This window comes from Pan paniscus, chromosome 16 (assembly GCF_029289425.2).
Source record: "Pan paniscus chromosome 16, NHGRI_mPanPan1-v2.0_pri, whole genome shotgun sequence".
Classification (NCBI taxonomy): domain Eukaryota; kingdom Metazoa; phylum Chordata; class Mammalia; order Primates; family Hominidae; genus Pan; species Pan paniscus.
Genome location: NC_073265.2, coordinates 19833478 through 19856220, shown reverse-complemented (window position 1 = coordinate 19856220; position 22743 = coordinate 19833478). Strand labels below are relative to the sequence as shown.

Sequence of the window (22743 nt, the reverse complement as noted above, 5' to 3'; positions counted from 1 at the left end):
CACAACTTTTGAAATGTGTTGGATACTTTCTAACCATGACCAGCTCTGTTTTGTAAAAGAAAAAGGCTGGTGTGGGTTACACTCCAGCTCTCACAATTCATTAATTATATAGAGTAGGGCAGGATTTTGCTCGAAGAGTTCAAGAAAAAAACTTATTTATTTATTCATTCTTAGACGAGGTCTCACTTTATCACCTAGGCTGGAGTATAGTGGTGCAATCTTAGCTCACTGCAGCTGCCTCTCCGGTTCAAGTGATCCTCCAACCTCAGCCTCCCTAGTAGCTGGGATTACAGGTGCCCACCACCACGCCCAGCTAATTTTTGTATTTTTGGTAGAGATGGGGTTTCACCATGTTGGCCAGGCTGGCCTCAAACTACTGACCTCAAGTGATCTGCCTGCCTTGGCCTCCCAAAGTGCTGGGACTACAGGCGTGAGCCACCGCGCCTGGCCAAGAAAAACATATTTAACACACATGAATGCTTCTCTTTCAGAGACTGGGTCCACCAAACACACTTCATCTGCTGGTGAGGGATGTGAAAAAGGTCAGTCTACTGTTTTATAATTCTTACCTGTTGGCATCTTTCACAAAATCATTTCTTAAGAGCAAGTTTTAAATTTGCAAAATGTATTATTATTCCAGGCACAGGAGATAATGAATTCCTTCTTTCGTAAAAAGTCTATTTAAAACTAAGAAAGCAAAGGATAATCTTTTTTAAGTTGCATGTTCATCCGAATCCATGATAGAGACACTGTCAGTGACAGCCGAATTATAGGTTGACGCCAGCGCCAGGCCAGGGCGGCCACTGGGTGGGGTTGGGGAAGGGGGTGGCCTGGCTGCTGACCTGAGCCCCGCTGTCTGTCCATGCGGCCTCTCTTTCTGTCCCTCCTTTGAGATCTCTCACCCACTGCCTGTGGCTCTTTCCAGGAGCACCGGCAGGAGGTTCCTCAAGTCATTCTGTGTCCTGTTGATTGCAGCTGCTGTTCTTGGCCCTTTCTGCCACCTTGTTATCAGGGGATAGATGCTTTCCCCAGCCTGAATATTGTTTAATCCCCCACCCACCCACCTGTTACATGAACTCCCAAGTGGGGGCCAGGACAGCCACTTACCCCCTAGGCGTGTGATGAAGTCCACACTGCGAACGCATTCTCACAGGGCCTGAGACCAGACTTCTTTTACAGAGCAACCTTCCGCCTGATTACCACATCAGCCTCATAGACATCGGGCTCGTGCTGGAGTACCTCATGGGAGGAGCCTACCGCTGCAACTACACTCGGAAAAACTTTCGGACCCTTTACAACAACTTGTTTGGACCAAAGAGGGTAGAACTCAGTGCCTGTGTAGTGTTCTGTGGTTCGCGAGTACCATGTGGTTCCTCGCTTGCTTTTCAGCAACTTGGCCGGTTCAGAGCCAAGCCCTTCGCCCTGTCCCCAGCACAGCTGTCCTGCCTCCTACAGTGCTCTCAGGCCAGAGCCACGGGATTCTCCAGCTCCCCTGAGCACGGGCCGCCCCACCCATCCATTGCAATTGCCCTCCTTTTCTATCCACAGCAGACTTCCTCCTGGGCTCCGGGGCTACTGTCTGCCCGCTCCAGCCTATTCTACTATCCCACCACTGTACCTGCCATAATCTTCCAAGGCAAGGGACATGCCTGCATTCCCTGCTTCAAGGCTCCCAGAGCTCCTCACTGTCTGGAGAATCGTATCCAAACTCATTATCACAGCAGCCAAGGCCCTCCACCAGCTGGCCCTCACCCACATGGGAGACCACATACCTGCACCAAAATCAAATCCTGTGATCAAATCAAAGACGTGTACCTGCCACGTCTTTCCCCACTATCAGTGCCTTTCCCACCCTTATCAAAAGTCCAACTCAAATGTCTGATCTTTCATGATGCCCTCCGCTCACACCCACCTTACAGCCCCACAGCTCTCTACATGTCTGTTAGGGAACTTGTCGGTTTCTACCTGGAATAAGGGCCACGTGTCTGCTGAGCTTTCTTCTCAATTAACTTCTGCTGACAGAAGAAGAGTTTCTATATTAAAGCACTTCTTTTGCTTGGATATTATCATTAATTGTTAATGATACAAAGTGCTTTTTAATCCGTTCGTATGTCCACTATCAACAATACTGCTAATGTACTACTAACATTAGTTATCTAAGTAAATTGATTTTTTTTCTTCCTCTTTCACCCTGCAGCCTAAAGCTCTTAAACTTCTGGGAATGGAAGTAAGTAGAACTTGTTTTCAGCAGTTTTATAATATCCTGGTCAAATATACATAGCCCTTTTAAGTTCTGTATTTGCGAATATACGATACTACTCACCAAAATTGACCTAGATGTCTTAGTCAAATTATATAAAAGGACCATATATACATTTTCTTTAATGGGGATAAAAGCTGCACAATCCATTTCTAGAACTAACAAAACCACAGTTTCAAAAGCAAAGATTAAGCAAACAAAAAAACTAGAGAGGAACACCACTTACGTATGCAAAAACCATAAGTAAAAAAACAAAAATAACACCAAAAAGAATTCAATAGACTATTTTCACAGTCCTAAATCAAAGTAGAGTCCTCCAAGAATGCAAATACAATGCAGTGTTAGTCTTTAATATATTGCATCATATCTATGACCATCTCTCAGCAGGTGCTAATGAAGAATTTGAAACACATGTAAAACATATGCCTTACTTTGTTAAAAAATATATAGTTTTCTCAAAATAGAATGATAAAATACTTTCTTGGAATGATTAAAATACACATATATCTTAGAGCAAGGGAAACGTATGATGAGCAGTGCATCCCTGAAGTCATGTCCATGAGAATCAAGAACAAGACAAGCATGCCCAATATCGTTGGCGTCATCTACTGTTTTATAATTCTTACCTATTGGCATCTTTCACTAGTCTCCAAAAGTGTTCTGGAAATTGAACCACAAGGAAAAATAAATGCTAAAAAAAGAATACCCAAGAAAGGGAGAAATTATCAGCAAAAAAATTTGGGGGGAGTTAGAAAATCCAGGAAAATCAACTAAAGTTCCCTCACAATAGGACAAAAGTACCAGAAATTACCTTTACTAGCAACCGTAAGAACAATGTCCCAGACCTAAAAATATTTAAATGAATGGAAGAAATGCCATATTGTGGAATATTAGGATTGACTCTTGGAAACATTCTTTTTAAATAAATTTATGAGCTAAACAGCATCCCGATTCTTCACGGATTCAGTGTAGACGGCTTTCATTCTGTGTTGACAATTAAGACTGTTCTTTAACACGGTGCTCCTGGAAGGGTTATGAGCTTTCTGTGATCTCCTGTTCTCTCAAACTCTCCAGGTCAGGGTTTATTTATTCCATGAAGGTTTGGTGGACTCACCTGTAAAATTTCCGGGTCCAGTCCTATTTCTTAGAAGTGTGTATTTCATAACACTACTTCATAATAGCCATTATAAATATAAGTACATTTCAGGCTTTTTATTTTCTAGAGTCAACTTTGGTCATTTATAGTTTCCTAAAATGACTTATTTCATCTAGACTTTCAAGTTCCCTGGAATAAACTTTTACATAGTATTCTAGTTTTTTTCAGTCTCCTCAGTATCTTCAGTTGTGTGTCATTTCTTGTGCCAATTTTTTTTTTTTTTTTTTTTTTTTTTTTTTTGAGTAGGAGTCTCCCTCTGTCACCCAGGCTGGAGTGCAATGGTGCAATCTTGGCTCACTGCAACCTTAGCCTCCCAGGTTCAAGCAATTCTCCTGTCTCAGCCTCCCGAGTAGCTGGGACTGCAGGTGCATGCCACCACACCAGGCTAATTTTTGTATTTTTAGTAGAGATGGGGCTTCACCATATTGGTCAGGCTGGTCTCAAACTCCTGATCTCAGATTCTCAGGTGATCCACCCATCTTGGCCTCCCAAAGTGCTGGAATTACAGGCAAGAGCCACCACGCCCAGCCTCTTGTGCCATTTTTAAACAAAATTTATATCTCCTCTCTTATTTTCTTTAGCTTTCTTTCCTACATATTTTATTGGTATTTTTGCTTTATCAAGCAACTTCCTTTTTCTGTTTCTATTTTATTAATGTCTGCTTTTATTTGTATTTGTTTCTTCCATATACTTTCCCTACTGTTATTGCATTGTTTGTGCTAACTCAGTTTGAAAGGAAAATTCACTCATTTTCCATCCTCACTGTATTCCTATAAATGCATTAAAGGTATAAATTGTTCTGAGCATTGTTTCATGGTATTCTACAGGTTTGGATAAGTAGAACCTTCACTGTCGTTTTTTCTAAGGCATTTATTATTTCCTTTTCAATCCAAGAGTTATTTAGAAGTGTATTTCAAATTTCCCAGATACAGACTTTTGTTGTTGTCACACTACTGTTATTGATTTCAAAGTTTATTCCTTGTATAGAAATATCCTGTAATTTTTTTTCAAATTCATTGCTAAGTAAGGTGTGTTACTTAATCAACTATAGTAATATGTCAATTTTTCCTTACACTCCCAGTTCAGATCCTTTGTTATTTTATTGGTTTTTTTCCCTTTTCCTCATTGATTTGTGACAGGCCTTTGCATTTTAGGAAAATTAACTCTTTGTTTCTCATATTCTCTCTCTGGCAGCTTTTAAAAAGAATTTACATGCAATTAATATTTTAATAATATTAGATGTTATTGAAAGGTAGGCTTAAAAGGACTTCTGTTTTATAACATTTCATTAGTCATTAGTTAATTTTTATTTTATCTTATACATTCTTGAAAATCTATGTTTATCTAAACATTTCTACAATGTTCATTTTTAACCTGTGTAGATGAACCTTTCCCATATCACTGTGACTGTAGCTTCACTGTGACAAAATTAGAAAATTAGAACAAAGATATTTAAATTGGAGTCAAGATACTATATTTTCCATTAAAATGTTATCACAGTTCATTATGATATTATAAAAATTGGGTCAGTCGTGGCCGGGCGTGGTGGCTCACGGCTATAATCCCAGCACTTTGGGAGGCCGAGGCGGGAGGACCACGAGGTCAGGAGATCGAGACCATCCTGGCTAACACGGTGAAACCCCGTCTCTACTAAAAATACAAAAAATTAGCCGGGCATGGTGGCGGGCACCTGTAGTCCCAGCTACTCCAGAGGTGAGGCAGGAGAATGGTGTGAACCCGGGAGGCAGAGCTTGCAGTGAGCCGAGATGGTGCCACTGCACTCCAGCCTGGGCGACACAGTGAGACTCCGTCTCAAAAACAAAACAAAACAAAAAAAATTGGGTCAGTAGTGAACAACCTGAGATAGGAATTGGAGAGCCATGATACCCCCTATAACCCCCCATGCTCCAGACCACTCCAACTCTGTGAATGTGGCTGAGTTATTCAGACTGAGCCACAACTTCCTAATCTGAGGGAATGGAAGGAATTCACAACCTCTCAGAGTCCTTGTAAGAATAAAAGAAGATAATTGATGGGAACGCTGTTTGCAAAAGAACAAACATCTGTTTCTGTTATTCCATTGAATACTAAAGTATTAGCCTGGAGTGGTCTGAGACCCACATATTTCATGCCAATTTTCCCAATCACGATCTGCCTTTCTTATGAATCCTGATCCATTCACAGAACAGTTCTCATAACCCCTTTAGGAACTGGGAAAGGTTGACCTTCCTTTTTGCACCATATGGGGAAAAGGACAGTGCTCACTAAAAGAGGAATGTTTGCTTTCTTAAAACACTGGAGGGAAACCTAAAACATTTTTCTCTAGCCCCTTTTGCATGTTTCCTGTTAATTTCTGGTTCAGCTACGTCTGGCAAACGAGTGTTATTTTTGCTACATTGGAAGACTTCCCTGAGGAAATAAACTGTAGACCTTCCCTCTTCCATGATGTTATTTGTGTTTAGTTTTGGGGGAGGTTTTGCTTGTTTGTTTTAGTTTTGCAGCGTCGCCTCAGTTAAAGGCTTCTAAGTAAAACTGCTGACCCAGGGGTGCAAGTTATCCAAACAGTAGTATGCCTTCTCAGTTCATTTGGTTTTAGATAGTTTACTTATCATAATAAACGTGTGCATCTTTTCAAAAGAATTCATATGCGGACTGGAAATGTAAGATGTACTTCAGAAGTCTCTTTATTACCTCTGACAGAAAGGGTTCCCTTTCTCCAGGAGTTCTGGAACTCTTTGTTGCATACTTTTATGGCAAAACCATGAAATCCATGTTTCTCCCCTCAGGATGATGAGCCTCCAGCTAAAGGGAAGAAAAAGAAAAAGAAGAAAAAGGAGGAAGAGATCGACATTGATGTGGACGACCCTGCCGTGAGTCGGTTCCAGTATCCCTTCCACGAGCTGATGGTGTGGGCAGTGCTGATGAAACGCCAGAAAATGGCAGTGTTCCTCTGGCAGCGAGGGGAAGAGAGCATGGCCAAGGCCCTGGTGGCCTGCAAGCTCTACAAGGCCATGGCCCACGAGTCCTCCGAGAGTGATCTGGTGGATGACATCTCCCAGGACTTGGATAACAATTCCAAGTTAGTGTCTAGTGGGGATTTAAAGGCCAGGAGAGATGACCATCCTGAGTACTTGTCTCTGCAGGGAGGGGTGGCCAATGTACTTCTCACTTAAGGACAATGGTGGTTAAAGCTTGTTCACAAATCACTTCGTCTGTCATGTCAGCATTTTTCTTTCTGTCTCTCAGAGGTTTTTTTAGACTGTCGTTTTCGTGTACTGCCTTCTCTGCATCAAAATTGAAACACAATTTTTTTTCCTTTCCTTGAAACACAATTTTAATGCAAAGATGGTGAAATTAATTTCCATAGGGAAACACACACTAACAAGGAATACAACATTAATGAGCCTGTGCCCTGGACTGTGACCTGGACTGTGACCTTCACAGGTGTTTCTGATTTTGCTCCGTGCTTAGGTGGGACAGGATGGCTAGAGGGGGCTGGAGTTGGGCGTGCTTCCCCTGGGTCAGTCAGGCTCTGATCAAACCAGCAGGTGAGGCTCTGGTAAAATTGGTTCTCCTGGCTGGGCACGGTGGCTCATGCCTGTAATCCCAGCACTTTGGGAGGCCGAGGTGGGCGGATCACAAGGTCAGGAGATCGAGACCATCCTGGCTAACATGGTGAAACCCCGTCTCTACTAAAATGTATTTTAGCCGGGCGTAGTGGCGGGCGCCTGTAGTCCCAGCTACTCGGGAGGCTGAGGCAGGAGAATGGCGTGAACCCAGGAAGTGGAACTTGCAGTGAGCCGAGATTGCCCCACTGCACTCCAGCCTGGGTGATAGAGTGAGACTCCATCTCAAAAAAAAAAAAAAAAAAGTTGAAGGAACTTGGAACGTTTATGGTTATTGCCAAATATTTGAATCTGGATCATGTGGGGAAGGCAGTAAACTTTATGCTCAAAATTCAGCTTGTGCCACCTTCTCCATGCCCCCCAACTTCTATCACTGTCCCCATCAGTCATTAGACACCCTCTGGCCTGGGCCCTATGACAACTATGCCTCATCCCTGTCATAGCACTGAGAATGTTGGCTTCTCTGTAATCACTGTGATGGTGAAGTGTTACACGGGCAGAGAAAGGCGTACATCCGAAATGTCCAGCTGGTGACAGTCCACAGGTGGGACATGCCGGCACCACCAGCACCCAGATCAACTAAGAACCTAGCCGGCACCCACCAGCCCTCCTGTGACTCCTTTCAGTGTCCACCTCCCCCCACTATCACCACCAGCAGCCCCGCTACTGTGGCCTCCAACTCCACAGGTGCTGCATTTGAAGTCACTTTTGCTGTCTTTTCTATCTGCCTCCCTGATCTGTGCACAACTTGAGGGAAGGGACTTTGTCTTCTCGTCTCTATGTCCCTGGGGTCTGAGGGGCAGATGTGGTCTCAACCTACAGCTCCATTTGCAGCAGTAGCAGTCAGCCCACCTCCTGACTGAGCTCCCAGCCACTGTCCCTGGCCTTCCCCCTTTGGGGACACATCCCTGGAGCTTCTTGCTTGCAGAGAACCTCAGAGCCCCTCCAGTGAAGGATACTGTGTCCCGTGGCTCCATAAGTCCTTGGTGGTTATGCCTGTCTAAGAAACAGCTTGCGGCCACTGTGGCTTCACCCTGGTCCCTTCTCTTTCCCCCCAGAGACTTCGGCCAGCTTGCTTTGGAGTTATTAGACCAGTCCTATAAGCACGACGAGCAGATCGCCATGAAACTCCTGACCTACGAGCTGAAAAACTGGAGCAACTCGACCTGCCTCAAACTGGCCGTGGCAGCCAAACACCGGGACTTCATTGCTCACACTTGCAGCCAGATGCTGCTGACCGATATGTGGATGGGAAGACTGCGGATGCGGAAGAACCCCGGCCTAAAGGTGCGTGCAACGTGCTGCGAGGCAGGCCAGGGTGACAGTGACAAGTGACTCTGCCAGGCTGAACTGAGCACTTTCTGTGGCTTATTTCATTTATTCCTTCTAGCAACCCCCTGAGAGAGATGCCATGACAATCATTGTCTTATAGATGAGGAATCTGAAGCTTTGAGATGAAGTGACATGCCTAGGATCTTAGCTGGTCAGCATGGGATCAGAACCTACATCCAGGTGCTCTAACTCCAGAGCCCCACCTGACCAGCCCACCAGGCTGCACAAACCCCTGCCACAGTCAGAGTCTCCTAATGGAGCCCCCCATAACTCAGTATGCACACGCACCCTGGTTGGGTCGTCTACCCACCATTAAAGGAGGGACTGGAACTCTGTTTCTAGATTCCCTTATAACTCTGAAATCGTGTATTATTTTAACTAGTGATGTTTTCATGACATGGGAGAAAATTACAAGAAAATAGGAAGCTACGAAAGGGTTTGAAAAAGATATAGTGGGGGAAAATTATATTGCAATCAAACCCTAACTCTGGGGTTTACTGCTGTTAACTACTAGGTTATCTTGAGAAGAGATTCTAATCTGCAGATAACCTAGCAATCTAATGGCAGTATTATATCTATTTTAGAGCTCTCCATGAGGATAAAGAAAAGACTATACGAGTTACACTGTGTAGTATGGTTCTGGCAAATAGAGGGCACTTTGTTTCTTAGAAATGTGAATGTTATGCTTAACTGTCTAATTCTATATAATATGCTAAGCTGATGTTATACATAACTTAGGATATTAATAAACAGTTTTCAGAATTCCAAGAATAAAGAGCTCTTCAAGGTTTTAAGGAAACTAAAGTAGATCGCCTACATGGGGATGAACATCAAATTGGCATCAGACTTTTCATCAACAACACTGAAACCCAGAAGGCAGCACTGGAGTAAGGCCTTCACGGTTCTGAAGGGAAAGCATTTGGAGCCTGGAATATTTTCTACCCAGGCCAACTATTCAAAAGCACGAGAAAAGAATATCTGTTTAAGACAGGCAAAGACTCAAACTATACACCTTCAACCTCCCATGCAGAAGAATTAGTTTAGCAGGTAGTCCAAGAAAAAAAAAAAAAAAGGGGGAAGCATGTTTTCTATCTATGAGCCTGGGCATCTGGGCATCCTTTTGTTGTCTAGGCTGAGCCCATGTTAGTCCTTCTTTTGTGAGTCACATTAGCCTTGCAACTCTTAGTTCACATAATCTCATTTATATCAAAGTTATTTCTATATAAAATACTTTGGGCCTACTTCACTAGAGGTATTATATTTTATTTATATTATTCTATTTTAATTTAAAGATTTGCCTTCCTCGAAATTTCATGTAAGGACTTTTATTTTATTTTATTTTATTTTATTTTTGAGACAGGGTCTTTCTCTGTCACCCAGGCTGGAGTGCAGTGGCGCGATCTCGCCTCACTGCAAGCTCCGCCTCCTGGGTTCAAGTGATTCTTGTGCCTCAGCCTCCCAAGTAGCTGGTATTACAGACATGCACCACCATGCCCAGTTAATTTTTGTATTTTAGTAGAGATGGGGTTTCACCATGTTGGCCAGGCTGGTCTCAAACTCCTGGCCTCGTATGAGCCACCAACCTTGGCCTCCCAAAAGTGCTGGGATTACAGGTGTGAGCTACCATGCCAGCCAGGACTTTTCTTTTTAAAGTTAGGATCACCAACAGTGCTGTTTGCCATTCATCTAAAAAATTTAGTGTATGTTCTTAAATTGTTTTACTGCCTGCAATTCTACTAATTTACCAAGCACATGTCACAGAACGTCAGACCAGGGATAACATTCCAGGGCTCCTAGGTTATTGAATAATGTTGAAGGTCATAATTTAAAAATTTTAACTATGCTGGGACATTTTTCTAGAATTGCCACAGCTTAAAAAATCAATTTATGTTCTGTAGGTTATCATGGGGATTCTTCTACCCCCCACCATCTTGTTTTTGGAATTTCGCACATATGATGATTTCTCGTATCAAACATCCAAGGAAAACGAGGATGGCAAAGAAAAAGAAGAGGAAAATACGGTCAGTGACACACTTGACCCTAAGAATATCAGTGTAATCTTGTTTTCAAAATTGTTGAGATTTCTTGTACCACAGATTGAGAAATCTCACTGGTTAAAGGTATTTTTGGAATTGTGTTTTTCTAATGGTGCCTGTGTGCCGGAGTGCCTTGCATTTCCCCTTTAGCCACCTGCCTGTCATGTGCTGTGCTCTGTTTTCCAGGATGCAAATGCAGATGCTGGCTCAAGAAAGGGGGATGAGGAGAACGAGCACAAAAAACAGAGAAGTATTCCCGTCGGAACAAAGATCTGTGAATTCTATAATGCGCCTATTGTCAAGTTCTGGTTTTACACAGTGAGGCCTCCTCCTGAACATTTGACATTCAGTATATTTTGAATGCTTTGATATGTTGGAATCAAGAAAAACTTCAAGGGCTTAAAAAAGTATCTAAAAATTCACTGAATTAAAATGAATTATGAGAACAAAACTGGGACTAATTGAGATCTCTGGCTAACATTGGATCTCGATATCCTGTCATATATTGATATATGGCCATCCTAGTCCCAAATACACCATCTCATAAGGCAAAATAGTCACATGCTATTTGCTTAAGATGAATTCTTCTGATGCCTTTAGCAATACAAACTTAAGGAACTATAATTTTATTTTTAAATGAACAGAGATGACTAGTGATTTAAAGAGCAAATTCACAGATTCCATTTTTCATGAAATTGGTGGGGTCATTACAAGGGCATGGCTAAATCCAGATGGTAAACTCTTGGAATAGGGAAACAAACAAGGCATCTCATTCTGAAGTGCTCACCAAACTGACCCGCTTGGCTGGCAAGCCATCCTCCAGCCCTCTCTGAGGCCTGGGTCTACACAGCTCCCAGAGTGTGGCTCTCTGCTAACAAGAGCAGGAGAGGAGGCAGGAGGGCAGATCAGAGCGCCTCTGGGGGAAATGGCCGAGCTGCAGGCGGTCCCAGCGGGGGTGGCCAGGCAAACTGTGGCTTGTGCAACCATGTCAGTCGGGAGGAGAGAGACTTCTCATGAAATCCCAAGCATCAAGCCACAGCCCCCGCCAGGCAGGCCTTGGTGCTGTGGTTGCACTGGTGATGAGGTGGGAGCAGGGTATGGGACATGAGGAGCTGGGTCCCTGGCCGTGGTCTGGGCGATGAATGAGGGTGGGCTGGGGGCAGAGCAAAGCTCTGTGTGGGGGCCCACCTCAAGGGTCAGCTGAGGGCCTGGACACCCAACCTTGTGGCAGCCAAGATTGATGATACAGTCGAAGTCACTGCTGCCCATCGATTCTGGTTAGAACCATCTGAGCGCCTGGGGTGCACCCAGCCTGCAGGAGAGCCCAGCCATAGAGGCTGCTGCCGGAGATGGGGCCAGGAAGCCATCGAGGCCTCTCAGCCTTGGGTCTCACCCCAGACCCTCTGGATCGGGTGGAGGGTGGAGTCATCACACATTGTACAGCTTCGCAGGGATTAGGATGCAGCCCAAAGTCTGAGAACATGGCTCTAATCTTTCTTCAAAGAGTGGATAGTGGATCTTGGCAGGGGCCTGCCTCTCTCCTGGTAAAGCTTATAGGATTGGGAGGCAGGATCTTGAAAAAAAAGAAAAAAAAAACAAACTGCCCAGTTACAAATACTCAGCTTTTAGCACCCCTCCCCCAAGCCTTCCATAGGGGCCTGTGCCAGTGAGGGACCCAGAAGCTTAAGTTTCCTTGGCGTCATGGTGAATCACTGGGGACAGGTGATCCACTTCAGACGTCCTCCCCCAACCCCTTAACTCCCCGCTTTTGCCTCACCCACTGCCACCTCCAGCTCTGCCTCTTTCCCTGCCACAGAGATAGGGGCCCTGCTGTGGCCACAGCAAATCCTGGACATGCCACCAGTAACTGAGGGGACTGTAGGGTCAGCTCGCATGTCTGGGTGGGCAACTCGTCCACATGTCCTCTCATCTAACTTCCCAGTTGTGGAAAGAATCAGGAAGGAAATTTCTGAGGCAGGGAGGAGTAAGTAACATTTTCCAATTTCCAGGAATGTAGAAGACACTCCAGCAAACTATTAAAAGTTTCCCGTTATCATAATGTTTGCAACTTCATAGTTTCCCCATGAGGATGACAGCACCAACAAATATGTCTCCATGTAGAAAATGAAAAGTCAGGGCCCATATCGTGCTGAAGTATAAAATGCCTCCCGTCCTGCCTCCAGGTCTTCTGTCTGCACTGGTGAGGTGCAGTGAAGGTTTCCTCTCAATGAGTCAGTCCAGTTGGAAACAAAGATTCTTTTAGATGTGTCAACCTGAAAGAAAACAGCGTTTCAAAATTTGATTGCTATGTGATTCCCCCAAACACGGCTAACAGCTTGTCTTTCTTTCAGATATCATACTTGGGCTACCTGCTGCTGTTTAACTACGTCATCCTGGTGCGGATGGATGGCTGGCCATCCCTCCAGGAGTGGATCGTCATCTCCTACATCGTGAGCCTGGCGTTAGAGAAGATACGAGAGGTGGCTACTCCAAAGGCCTCCCCCAGCCCACTAACCACTGACTGCAAATGCAGATATGGCTCCTTACTGAAAAAACGTTTCATGCAAATTATGCATGTTGGGCCAGGCGTGGTGGCTCATGCCTGTAATCCCAGCACTCTGGGAGGCTGAGGCGGATGGATCACTTGAGGTCAGGAATTTGAAACCAGCCTGGCCAACAGGGTGAAACACTGCCTCTACTAAAAATAAAAAAAAATAGCCAGTCGTGGTGGTGCACGCCTGTAATGCCAGCTACTAGGGAGGCTGAGGTGTGAGGATCACTTGAGATCAGTAATTCGAAACCAGCCTGGCCAACATGGTGAAACCCTGTCTCAACTAAAAATACAAAAATTAGCCGGTCGTGTGGCAGTTGCCTGTAATTTCGGCTACTCAGGAGGCTGAGGTGGAAGGATCACTTGAACCCTGGAGGCAGAAGTTGCAATGAGCCGAGATTGCGCCACTGCACTCCAGCCTGAGCGACAGAGTGAGAGTCCATCTCGAAAACAAAAACAAAAAAACAAATTACACATGCTGTGGGACTTTTTTTGGAGGTATCACAATCCCAAGTTTATTCCATTTCTTTATTTAAGATGTATACATCTTGAATGAACTTGAACTTGCAAATCAAACCACTAGGCAAAATAAAGATATTTAATAATGAAAACAGGTTTGAATGCATAGGAAAGCATCAGCAAATGCTGCCAGCGACCTGAGATAAACCAATTACCACAACTGGGTACAAATTTTGGCTTAGTTATTTGGGATCAGAAGGGAGAAAGAGAGATAGAAGGGACACTTGCACAGTGTGGTCCAAAGCCCAAAGTTACAGGAAAAATGTCATCTCTTTTATCTCTGGACTCTTGTGCAAGAGATTTATGAAGGGAGGGCTCCCAGTCAGGAGGAAAAGGAGCTAAATGAGGTGTGGCTTCAGGTGGACCCTGTCCTTGGCCTAATCCTGTAGGGGGCTCTGAGTGGACTGGACACTGTGGAGTCTGTGTCACCTTTGGGCCCCACCTCAATTTGTCATTGGTACCCACCAGAGACATGGCTCCAAGCGTCTAAGAGCAAGCCTCCCAGAAGGGGGCAGGTGTGGGCCTAACAGCAGCACCTGCAGCAGATGGGGTGGGCAAGCCCACCTGGGGAAAAGCTCCAGGGGATATGGGAGGGGCCTAGAGCATTTGCTGCAAACAGAGGGAACAGGATTTTCAACTCAGTATTGCAAAAGAACAGATACCATCTCACACATGACTCATTATCCCAGAGGGCTCGAGTGAAAATGTAACTCCCAGTAAGCAATCTCTGCAGACAGCAGAGGAAAGATAGGCCGGATACTTTCCTTTCCAATATGATTCAGAAGTTTTAATTCACTAAATTTGCTTATAAAGAGAAAGCATGTATCCAAGCAAAAAAGCAACTTGAGCTGAAAAAGCCCACAGCATCATTTCATATCCTTTCTCCAACTGATATACAACCAATACTATTATTTTGCAGTAACTGTTGACCCTTTCACTGAACTGAAAAACATTATTAACCTAGTCCAGATAGAGGGAATCTGATGGCATCGGTCTAATGAGAGCCTGAAAAACCAAAAGAGCACTGAATCCAAAATTATACATGCCACCTTCTACTACTGTTCCTTTTCTAGCTGGGCTTCATTCAAATTCTGCAGGTGCTGCAACTGGTATTTCCTGAGGGGCCTGCTTTACCATCGCTGTGCTGTCCTGACCTTGCTGAGGGTCCACCATACACCGAGACACTGTTCTTTATTCCAGAAACCTGCCCCCAGTTATAGGAGAGAGAGGGTGGCCATCAGCTAGTGTGCATGGGTTGTTAAACTAGTGAATCCCTTCTGTGTGGGCTGACAGATAGCCACTGCCCCATCCTACCACAGAGATCCCCAAGACCTCTGCAACTGAAGGGGTACCACCTGGCATGGCAACCCTCCACCCCAGTGTGGCACCACAGACAGCTGTGCCATTGGGAAGGCTCTGTGCATGCCTGTGCATGCTGCTTGCTAAATATCTTCCATTTTACTCTGTGGAAGTCTCCCCTTAAGCAGCAGTGATTTTGAAAGGATAATATCTCAAGTAGGGGAAAACCTGGTCTAACTTTCCCCTAATTTCTCATGTCTAAGTTGCAAAGGAATTTTGCCAAATCAAAACATTTCCTAGTGCTATTCTGCCATCTCCACTGGGTGGACTGCCCCTCTGTGGGGCCACGTGGGGCTCATCTATGCTCTAGAGTTTTCATCCTGTGTGACTCTGGAATGTGGAGTAACAGGCACGTGTCCAGAAAATTAAAAAAGAAATCAAAATGCAGCTGCTTTAATTACAGCCAGAAGGACATAATTTAGAAGGCATTTCCTGAGTTTGTAAAACCCTGAATCTAAGAATAGGGAGGATTCCGTGGAATTTCCCTTTCTAGATATCTCTCCCTGCCTGAGAAGAAGAGTGTTTAAACGTTTTGAGTAGGAAAGGGGCCAGATGACCTGGAATGTTCCACCAGTCTTATTGTTCCAAGATTCTAAGACAAGACTTCTAATACGGCATCTCAGTTTATTGTTCTTTGGGGTTTGTTTTCAGATCCTCATGTCAGAACCAGGCAAACTCAGCCAGAAAATCAAAGTTTGGCTTCAGGAGTACTGGAACATCACAGATCTCGTGGCCATTTCCACATTCATGATTGGAGCAATTCTTCGCCTACAGAACCAGCCCTACATGGGCTATGGCCGGGTGATCTACTGTGTGGATATCATCTTCTGGTACATCCGTGTCCTGGACATCTTTGGTGTCAACAAGTATCTGGGGCCATACGTGATGATGATTGGAAAGATGGTTAGTAGTGGCATCCTGTGGGTATCCAGAGAGACTTTGGCTGTGGTTAGGACATAAGAACAGGCCTTGGGCATGGCTTCCTTCAATTTCATTTGGTTTTTCTTTTGCAGTTGGCTTTTTAAAGGAAATATTCTTTGCTTTAAGATACACAGTTCTCCTACATGTTGATAACTTAATAAAATCCAATAGAAAAACATGAGTTGAGGGCCTACTGTGTATATATACATAACATATATACATATATAGTGTATATACATACACTGTATATATGTGTGTATACATACACACGTACACATATATATATCTCTCAATATATTTCAGGTACTCAATATATACTGTCTCCCTTCTTCCATACCATATTTCAACTGTAGGGTGACTAATTACACTTGTTTTTTATTCCTTCTGATTTATTATTAATGAGTCTATTTTGACAGCAATATAAAAGAAAATAGCCTCTTTTTTTATAAGAGCTTACTTCACTTTCCCAAGACATAAGAGAACATCAATTTTTGATGCAATAGGAATTCAGTAGCAAAATAGATGTCTCAAAATATTTACTTCTTGATGGCTGGAAACATATTTTCAGCATTCTTTAGTACAGGGACATGGATTTGATGTTCTATGAGACTACATCCACTTCAGAATGTATATAAGGCCAAAAAAAAAAAAAACCTCGCCTGATTTATAACCTCCTAACATGTGGTAGAAGCCGGAGACAAAGGGAGCCCAGGGCCAATCCCCAACCTGTACTCCAGATGATCTTCAGCTTATTTATTCTGGCCTGGCCTGGAGTGAACACAGGAAGTCCATGTGATTAGACCATGATGACTTATACTCCAGAACAGGCCAGAGAATATGAAACTGAAAATGAACCAGCAGGTCATCCTTACATTACCTAAAAGAGCTTCAGTGTTAGACTGGTACAAGAAGAAAGCAAGCCTCCTACATTTAGGAAGGACTCTTTATAGGGCAAGTGGTTTTGAGCTAAGGGAAGTATGCTTTAGTAAATTCCAGCAAGGGCCTCCATCTTCAGGGATGTTCAAAATTAGGAATTATACCAGTTTAGTATCCACAGTAACCAGGGCATTGCTCAGCACTTGTGTAGTGAATGAATAAATGTTGGTCTATACTCTCAATTCATTATCGTTTTATTTCCTTAGGTATCTGCTCCTCTTACTCCTTAGTATCCCTTACAAACTCCCATCTTTTCTTATAATTCTTCCCTTTCTCCATTTGCAGTTGTAGTTACTAAGGGACATGTGTTTATGGGCAACAACAGAGAAGAAGCAAGAAGGATGAAGAGCAGATGAAGATAGCAATGTTCTAGAAGACATTCTAGGCATAAAGCATTGCATGGAGTAGGAAAAAGCCTTCCCAGGGATGGGAAGGAAGGAAGGGAAAGAGGCTTTCTTCATCCTAATTAAGCACTCGTGAAGTGCTTAATTGGAGAGAGCAATATAATGAGCCAGGGTGAACTTGGCCCACAAGCCAAGACAGTGAGAGACAAATGTTCTCCTTACTCAGATGATCGACATGCTGTACTTTGTGGTCATCATGCTGGTCGTGCTCATGAGTTTCGGAGTAGCCCGTCAAGCCATTCTGCATCCAGAGGAGAAGCCTTCTTGGAAACTGGCCCGAAACATCTTCTACATGCCCTACTGGATGATCTATGGAGAGGTGTTTGCAGACCAGATAGACCGTAAGAGTAGAATTCATAGTAAGATTCTCTTCCCTGCTTCTGAGGCAGATGATCAGTTCCAAATTAATGGAAGAACATGTATTAATTTGGAAATAAAAAATATTTGTCACTCCACCATAGGCATCAAATTATTTTACAAAGAAATAAGAACAAATTATGGAACATGGATTTTCAGACATCAGTCATTTCTTTTATTCTAAAAATAATTCACTAGAATTCCAAAAGAGTCTCACTTCCCTTGAGCTGGACCTGATGGACATCCTGTCACATGAATGCAGTTCTAATGCCAATAGCCTAGTTTTTCTTCAACCCAGTATCTCCCCACCCCAGGATAAGGCTGGTAGTGTTTTCCAGTAGAATGAACTAGTGAACAGAGCAGAGTAACTGATACGTCCCACCATCCTCTTCTTAAAGCCATCAGAGCCCATTTTCCACATAGCTACCCATTTCATCTTCACTACTAGAGTGCTATTTTGTATTATCAAAAATAATCTGGATGTTAGTAGAGGAAATGGGCTATGATCCTGCACAGATTTCTGGGGAATGTAGGCCCAGCCCCTCTGCAGGCTGAGCTGGTGTCTTCTGGATTGAAGGAATGTAAAGCTCAAATGTTCTTGTACACTATTTCACCAGGACAGTTGAATAAATGTTCCACCAGTGAAGGAGGCACTTTTAGTCCCATTTCCATTTCAGGACCAACATTTTCATTTGCATGTTGTGATTTATCATAAAGCATCAGCTATAATAGCATGTCTGCTGCTTCCAGAGCTCTGCTATTTGGGAATAGAAAGTTTTTATCATCTTCCTCTCATATAGAATGTAGGGCTGTCAGTGTATATCTACTGCCTCTAGGTTAGACAATAACCAGCTCATGCAGTAGCTTCTTTCTAACTTTTATAATGTCATTCTGACCATATCATTATTGCAAGTATCACAAAGTCAACTATTGAAGTGTGTTAGTAGCTTGGTAAGCCAGAACATAAAAATCTAATTTGATTTCAAAAGAATATTAGTTTAGGTAGATATACGTACACGTTAAAAGTTCCTGGATTCCAGGCATAAACTGTAGTATTTTTATTGTTGAGCTCTTTTTTTTTAAATTAAATTGGGTTATGAGAGAAGGTAAAGAGGTAAACTTTAGGCTGTGCTATTCTCAGTAACATAATTAAATGTAGGTTTTTGATTCTTGATCTATTAACTAATAATTTTGTAGTTATTTGTGCTTATGAGGTGTTTGTGTTGGAATATAGGGAGCGCATGATTGGTTAACCTGATCATCTGCCAGTAACATCATGTCTTTTTCACAGTATTTTTAACTAGTGAGCTTTTGCTCTTGCTTATGACACAGGGTAAAATAAATATCCATGATATATATTTTCTAGAATGATTAATGTATGTAATTCTTCTAAATAGATCACTGTTTCTAAGTGTGAATCAATATTTCCCAAGCTTAAAATATTTGCATTTCTTCACAGCAAAACAGTTATGTTGTTAAACCACTTGTTTTACTTTTCTCTCAACCATCATCTTATTTTCTTTCCTCCCCTCCTGTCAAAACAAAACAAAACAAAAATCCTGCTTTCCAATCGTTATGTAGTCTACGCCATGGAAATTAATCGTAAGTTTACATGGAATTGATTATTCTAGTCTATGGAATGTGTTTTTCAATTACCTTTTCCTTAGCTGATTACTAGTAGTCTTAAACTGTTTTCAAATACTTCTCTTGTTTTTTGGTGCCAGTACTTTTTAAGCTGTCAGTAAAAAGTAAAGAGAACCATAAATTCACTGTTGGGATCACCCTAACTTTTTTAGGGGAGAAATAGACCCCCTATGATAAAAAGTTGCATTTCAAATGAGCAGAGGGAGAAAAGATTATTTTTCAAACATGGCACCAAAACAGTTGATTAAACAATTTGGGAAGTAGAGGAAATCCCTAACCCATACAACATAACAAAAATATTTTCAAATTTAATGTATCAATGAAACCAAGAAAACAACCAGAAGACAACATAAGCTGATGTTAAATAATTAGAAGCCACAATGACTTTCAAATGGATAACGATAAAGGGAAAAAACATAAAGATACATTTGTCTGCTTAAAAATGAAGACTTTTATATTTGAAAGCCACAATAAAGAAATGGGAAAATGTTTAGAAATATGACAAATAATGACTATCTCTGAGCGCAGATATGAGTTTCTGACTTTTTTCTTTGTGTGAGTTGTTTTTTTTTTTGAGACGGAGTCTCGCTCAGTCACCCAGGCTGGAGTACAGTGGCTCGATCTCGGCTCACTGCAAGCTCTGCCTCCCGGGTTCACGCCATTCTCCTGCCTCAGCCTCCCGAGTAGCTGGGGCTACAGAGTTTATTTTTTCCCATGGAAAAAATATTGCTTATGAAATAAGAAAGAATCATATTAAAAAAAGAAATAGGTATTGAAAAACATATGTAAGAGATATTTATCCTTTTCATTATATGTAAAAAGCAAAGACAAAACTATTTTTTTCTTTCAGCTCCTTGTGGTGAGAACCTATATGATGAGGAGGGCAAGCGGCTTCCTCCCTGTATCCCCGGCGCCTGGCTCACTCCAGCACTCATGGCGTGCTATCTACTGGTCGCCAACATCCTGCTGGTGAACCTGCTGATTGCTGTGTTCAAGTACGTGTCACAGCCGATGACCACATGCTTATTATTTATTACTGTACAGATTTTCCATTTAATCTCAGAACTCTCCCAAGATACTAATATATTTGCAGATAATTTCATTAGGGTTTTTAAGTAGATCCAATTTTTGCAGTCTCTTTGTTCAAACTTAATCAGTCTTAATGTATTCATAAATCAAGAGTTGACACTTAAATACATTTAAATTTAATCTTGGTTAGTATTTTAACACTTTAGCGTGTATTTTAATCTAATGAAAATATTTTCTTAGATGAAAGTCTCCTGGGGTACAGAATATTTGATTAAGTCATGCTTTTTATTCATCAGCAGAGGTGTAAAAAGCAATATGAGTTTCATAAGCTGTTACAATTACTGTAATACAAGTAAAGCATTTTTTTCTGATCATTTATAGAATACAAGATAAAATGGCCTAAGAAAAAAATGGCTTAAAGGGTTAAATCGAGTTTCTTATAAAACCTGCCTATTTGGCATGTTGTGTTGAGTATGTTGACCATGCTCAATAAATATTGGAAAAAATGATTTTAGCTTCTAAGATGAAAAACATAGAGGGAAAAATCCTTCACAGAAATATGCAATCTTAGAATTGAACAGGGCATTGGAGAAAACCTGGTCCAAACTTCTGGCTTGAGAGATGAGAAAACTAAGGTCAGGGAAGGTAACTGGTTTTCCTAAGGTCCCAGTATTGGTAGACAATGAAATCGTGCACTTACTGCTTCCTGTTGGAAGCTAAAATAAGACAAAGATTGTACCTACCCCATGTCCAAAATAACGAACCTTCAATCAAATGAGTTCAATAACTAATTAATTCAGTTGAAAAAAAAGTAGTCATCTACTTGTTAGACAGAATTGAAAGTTTAAACATGTGAAAGCATTTAGTTAAATGGCTTATACCGCTACACATAGGAAATTAAATTTCCTGAGTATATGAGTAGATTGTGGTGTGGTTTTTCAAGAAAGCAGTACATAGCAATTTATTACACTTAGCTATTTATGAATACAATGTCCTTAAGCACAGATAATCCACATTGATGGATAAACCAAAAGATTGGATAATCAAGGAATCAGTACTAAAGGGCACTAAAAGGCCATCTCATTGAGTATTTTCACTTACATGTGAGTAACTTTGACTGCTCTGGGAAATCACTATAAAAAGTAATATAACTAACTGTAAAAAATGTCTTCTTTTTAAAGCAATACCTTCTTTGAAGTAAAATCAATATCCAACCAGGTGTGGAAGTTCCAGCGATATCAGCTGATTATGACATTTCATGACAGGCCAGTCCTGCCCCCACCGATGATCATTTTAAGCCACATCTACATCATCATTATGCGTCTCAGCGGCCGCTGCAGGAAAAAGAGAGAAGGGGACCAAGAGGAACGGGATCGTGGATTGAGTATGTGCAGGGCTCTTCATTTCTAAGTTGCGCTGATTTCAAAATAGTGTTCAAATTGGACATCCTCACAGAAATCTCACTCAACTACTTGCTCGTGAGAAAAGCACCACACTCAGTCCAACTGCTGTTCTTTTCAAAAGGCTTCTCATTTTGTACCCATTTTATTCTAGTTTCGTTAATTTGTTAGTAATTAATATTAGGAAAGCCAGCTCATAGAGACCAGAAGTTGAGCTAATTCTCTAAAATAACTCTACTCTATAAATTTCTATATAAATTCAATGCTCCTTTCAAAACGTCTTAATTTGTTGCATCTAAAGAAAATGAGAAAATAATGCTATACGTTTGACTCTATTCATAAAAATAAGTGCAAAAAGTTTTCCAGGAAATATTACTTGGCTTTACTTTCCCAGTAAATGTAATGTTGTTTTTTATGTTTAAAAGCGGGCCGTTTGACTCCAACTGATAGAGGGTTGGGGCGTATGACAACCCCTTTTTAGATAAAAATCAGTTGGAGTAGTGGCGAACTGCCTTAGGAGTGGCGGAGAAGAGAGCTTAATTAAAGTGGGGCTGTGAAATTCTCATTGACGCCACGAAACTGATTCTTCTTGTTTTTCACGTGGCCGACACTTCTCCCTTCACACAGAGCTCTTCCTTAGCGACGAGGAGCTAAAGAGGCTGCATGAGTTCGAGGAGCAGTGCGTGCAGGAGCACTTCCGGGAGAAGGAGGATGAGCAGCAGTCGTCCAGCGACGAGCGCATCCGGGTCACTTCTGAGAGGTACGTGTAGCGTCCCCACCGCGGGCCCGTGAGCCAAGGGTTTGCTGACTCGGGCGCCCCACTCTGTGGGGGATGCCAGAGTTCATTTAAACATGCACTCCGAGTTCTCCTGTTTTATTTAAACTTTACGTTTTAACGGGGTTCCCACGAAATAGTGAGAAAGTTACTAGGCAATAACTGTGCATTGGATATAGAAGGGAATGACATTTATTTATCCTGGGCCGAAAGAAAACCTAACAGTTTTGACTACCTTCACCCCCTACCCCAAAGTGGGGGTGTTTCCGCAAGGTTAATGGAAGCTACAGAAAGCCATCTTTCTCCCAGCTCTTGTTCCTAACTTCCCTTTGCGAGTATGGTCCTCCCCAGGGGACTGTCCTCATCCGGCCTAGCTGCTTGCTGCACCTTGGCAACACCTTTCCCAGCCTCACAGGGCAGAGGAAAAGGCTCCCTCCT

General features: G+C 42.5%; 1 protein-coding gene across 1 annotated transcript in view; it reads left to right on the top strand.

Moving 5' to 3' along the window:
- The window catches only part of TRPM1 (transient receptor potential cation channel subfamily M member 1), a 77898-nt gene that overhangs the window by 29914 nt on the left and 25241 nt on the right, over positions 1-22743 (top strand). The window contains exons 13-25 of the mRNA XM_063596969.1: positions 492-542; positions 1180-1320; positions 2198-2227; positions 6203-6495; positions 8101-8329; positions 10273-10395; positions 10597-10728; positions 12762-12890; positions 15491-15742; positions 17267-17459; positions 19952-20096; positions 21312-21514; positions 22158-22290. Of these exons, the coding sequence (XP_063453039.1) occupies positions 492-542; positions 1180-1320; positions 2198-2227; positions 6203-6495; positions 8101-8329; positions 10273-10395; positions 10597-10728; positions 12762-12890; positions 15491-15742; positions 17267-17459; positions 19952-20096; positions 21312-21514; positions 22158-22290 (2054 nt within the window). The remainder of the gene's footprint in view (positions 1-491; positions 543-1179; positions 1321-2197; positions 2228-6202; positions 6496-8100; positions 8330-10272; positions 10396-10596; positions 10729-12761; positions 12891-15490; positions 15743-17266; positions 17460-19951; positions 20097-21311; positions 21515-22157; positions 22291-22743) is intronic.